The 3698-nt window shown below is 27.6% G+C and overlaps 1 protein-coding gene across 1 annotated transcript; it reads right to left on the reverse strand.

Moving 5' to 3' along the window:
- Positions 1-630: 630 nt before the first annotated feature.
- On the reverse strand, positions 631-1237 carry LOC105254187 (protein ALP1-like). Its single transcript, XM_025409627.1, has 2 exons — positions 1135-1237; positions 631-1037 (listed from the first exon to the last, which is right to left on the reverse strand). Exons 1-2 carry the CDS (start codon positions 1235-1237, stop codon positions 631-633), a joined length of 510 nt encoding a protein of 169 aa, XP_025265412.1.
- Between the last annotated feature and the right edge of the window lie 2461 nt (positions 1238-3698).

The following is a 3698-nucleotide window of genomic DNA, read 5'->3' on the forward strand; positions in this document are numbered from 1 at the left end:
AGTAAATATACAAAAAGAAATGTTGAATGAATATAAGCAAATAAGAAGAATTTATGAAGAGATGACAAACACGATAAAAGAGCAATTAATAATTGCAAATAATTTAAGGCGAGAACGAAATGAATTGCTGCGAGAACTTATTTCAAGAAAGACTGAATAAGATATTATTTAAAATAATATTTAAGTAGTATGCACAGCAGTATTTATTTTTGTTTTTTTCAGTTATATAATTTATAAGTTGTTTTATTAATAATATAAATTTTGTTTTCTTTTTTTACTGTTACACATGCATATATTTATATAAGAATTAAATATTTTTATTATATTATCTATATATATAAATTTTTTTGTTTGCAATATTTATTGAGAATAAAGATATTAATTATTGTTTGTTTGCAATATTAATTGAGAATAAAGATACACTGGCGAGATATTGGAGAAAGTAAGGATACAAAACTTTCATATAGAAAGAACAATTTTATTTAGTATTGTGTTCATTAAATTATAAAAGTTTATATAAATTATAAAAGTAATTAATAAAAAAAATACAAATTTATGTTTAAATATATACAATATATTGTTTATTTTTATTACAAATTACCTTATTACTACTCTGATTACTCTACTTATCTATTCACCAGATATTCTGTGACATAATTCATCACGAATATGTATTCCATTATCATGTTCCCTTTGTATATCCATTTCTTGAACATGACCCAGCGCTGCCATGTCAGGATATTCATTATTTATAGGTGGTTCAAAAAATTCCATATCTTCCACATTCGCCATGTTGTGAAGTACACAACATGCATGTATCACACGTACCATTCTGACAATATCTCTTAATTTTAGGTGATACAATTGTCGAAATCGCTGTTTGAGGCATCCAAATGCATTTTCTATTATAACACGGCAAGAACTTAATTTTCTATTAAAATTTCGTTGTGCCCGTGTTAAATGACCATTATCTCTATAAGGTACCATTAAGTGTGTCAAACAAGGATATGCACTATCTCCTAACAAATAATAATTATCTAAAAAATCAAAAAAATAAATTATATATAACATTGAAATATATAATATTGTCGATTTTCCTTTTTCGTAATTTGTTTTGTAATTCTTTTTACTTACTACCGCAAAGTTCATGGAGGTCATTACGTAATGATGAATTTTTGAATACTCTGGCATCATGCACAGATCCAGGATATCCAATAAATACATCAATAAATTTCATATGATGATTTACTGTTCCTTGGATATGTATCGAAAAATATTGTTTTCTGTTAATATAAGAATCAGGATCTTCGCCAGGTTTATCTATTCTGATATGTGAGCCATCAATTGCCCCTAAAAAAATACGAATATATATATATATATATACACACACATATATATATAAATAAAACTATTAATATAATAACAAGATATATAAATATAAATAAATATTACCAATTACACCAGGAAATCCTTTTGAATCTTGATAAAATGCAGCTGTTTCTGCTTTTTCAATTGCATTTGGATATTTAATTACATTATTTGCGAAAAGTAATATAAAATCTGTTACTCTGGTAATAATGTTATATAAAACACTTAAAGTTATTCCAAACCTATCAGCAACATCACGATAGGATGCACTTTCGTGGCCTACAAACCAAAGATAACAAAGTATATGCCTTTCTGCTGTTATATTAATACGTCCTACGTCACCTACAAAAATGATATATATGTAATATATGTATAATATTTATATATAATAATCATAATAAATCTAAATAAATAAAATATTAAATAAACCTTGCAGAGAAGTAAATATCTCAGATGCGCTGAACTCATCTATCATTCTATATACTACATGCCTAGATAACCTGAAGTGCATGATGAAATCGATATTATCATAATTTCGTACAATATTTTCTACATAATTATTTATCCTCACGTGGTCTACTCTTTGGATAATTCCAAAAATTGCATGGAATATTTGCAATTCGTTAAGATCTGATGCCATTAGAATAGGTTAGATTTTTCTTACTATTATATAAATAATTGTTTTATTTTAATTGATTAAATTTACCATCATCATCATCTTCATTTAATATTGGTAACAATAATGGTTCTGGTATTGCAAATAAATCTTCTTCATCAGATGATTCTGCTATCAGCGCATTATTTATGTTTCTTATATTTTGGTACGCCATATTAGTTACTGTACTTGAACCGTTCTTTTTATTCTTTGTTGCATTCGTGCACTGACAGAATTTTCTGTGAACTCGCCAGTTCTAGTGCAGTCCCAGTGCAGCACTAGGTCAGCTAAAAAGAACAAACCTAGGCTGTTTATTGTATTTATGTTTCTTAATTCGTATTAACGAGCTTTATTATTAAAGTATTTTAATTTATATATATTTATGATCAAAATGAATAAAAAAACATGAAATATATATTTGTTAATAATATATATTATTATATATATATATATATATATATATATATTTATATTATATATATATATATCCCACATAGAAATTGACATCCAGTGGATGTCCATTAAACGGCCATAGCTCCATAGGACATCTATCTCCATGATGGAGGTCAGATGGACGTCCATTAGAGATCCATTAAATCTCCATAAGTCTATGATATGTTGATTTCCACGATGGAAGTCAGACAGACGTCCATTAGAAATCTATAAAACCTCCATAGATCTATAAGATGTTTACTTCCGCGATAGAAGTCAAACAGATGTCTGTTAGAGATCCATTCAACTTCTATAGCACTCAGACGTTGACATCCACGATGGAAGTCAGATAGACGTCCATTAGACATCCACTAAACCTCCGTAACTCTATGGAATGTTTACTTCCACGGTGGAAGTTAGATAGACGTCTATTAGAGATCCATTCAAACTTTATAGCAATGAAATATGTTTACTTCCACGGTGGAAGTTAGAGAGACGTCCATTAGAGATCCATTAAACTTCCGCAGCTCTGTGGAATGGTTGACTTTCATCGCGTGAAAATCAGACGTTTATTAGAGAACCATTCTGCATTTATAATAAATATCTTATACAAATATCTTATAAGACCTCTATTAGACATTTATTAGGGATGATAATTTATATAAATAATTAATACTTAAGAAGATAATTAATATTATAAATATTAATATTGAAGTTTATAATCAATTAAAAATTTAAAATAGTTAATAAAAATAAAAATTTTTATGAGTAAATTTGAAACATTAATTATATAACACCTCGTTAAAAAATTTTTATAATTTAATTTAATAATTAAAATAAATATAAATTTTATATAATTAAATAAATTAACTGTTTAAATTAATTTAAGTTTAAGTATATTAATTTTAATTTAAAGTATATAAATATAATTACACAAGTTTACAAATTCGGGTCAACTTTTGGACCCGAGCAGATGAGAACGATTCTTAACGTTATTTGGTGCCCTGAACTCAGATCTTCAATCCGTTTGTCAAGATTGGTTCTAGTTTTCGAGTTCGCGGATGGTGGCGGTACTGCGCTCTTATAACAGCTATCAGTTGACCACGTTGCATCGAACATCTTTCGGAACTTGTTTTTGTACTGTGATTGTGCTTCGGAACGTGTGAAAATGCAGAGAAAACGTTGCACAGTCGATTCAAAGTGTTTTTGTTACGTTTGTGGATGTTATATGCTCGGAAAACGT

Source organism: Camponotus floridanus, unplaced genomic scaffold (assembly GCF_003227725.1).
Source record: "Camponotus floridanus strain SB8 unplaced genomic scaffold, Cflo_v7.5 scaffold273, whole genome shotgun sequence".
In the NCBI taxonomy this organism is placed as follows: domain Eukaryota; kingdom Metazoa; phylum Arthropoda; class Insecta; order Hymenoptera; family Formicidae; genus Camponotus; species Camponotus floridanus.

What these genes read in the sequence shown, in the direction of transcription:
- LOC105254187 (XM_025409627.1), bottom strand. Translation starts at nt 1,237, where the DNA reads ATGAAATTTATTGATGTATTTATTGGATATCCTGGATCTGTGCATGAT. An exon ending in CCTCCATGAACTTTGCGGTA is followed by an intron (nt 1,038 to 1,134) that starts GTAAGTAAAAAG and finishes TTGATTTTTTAG; the next exon opens with ATAATTATTATTTGTTAGGA.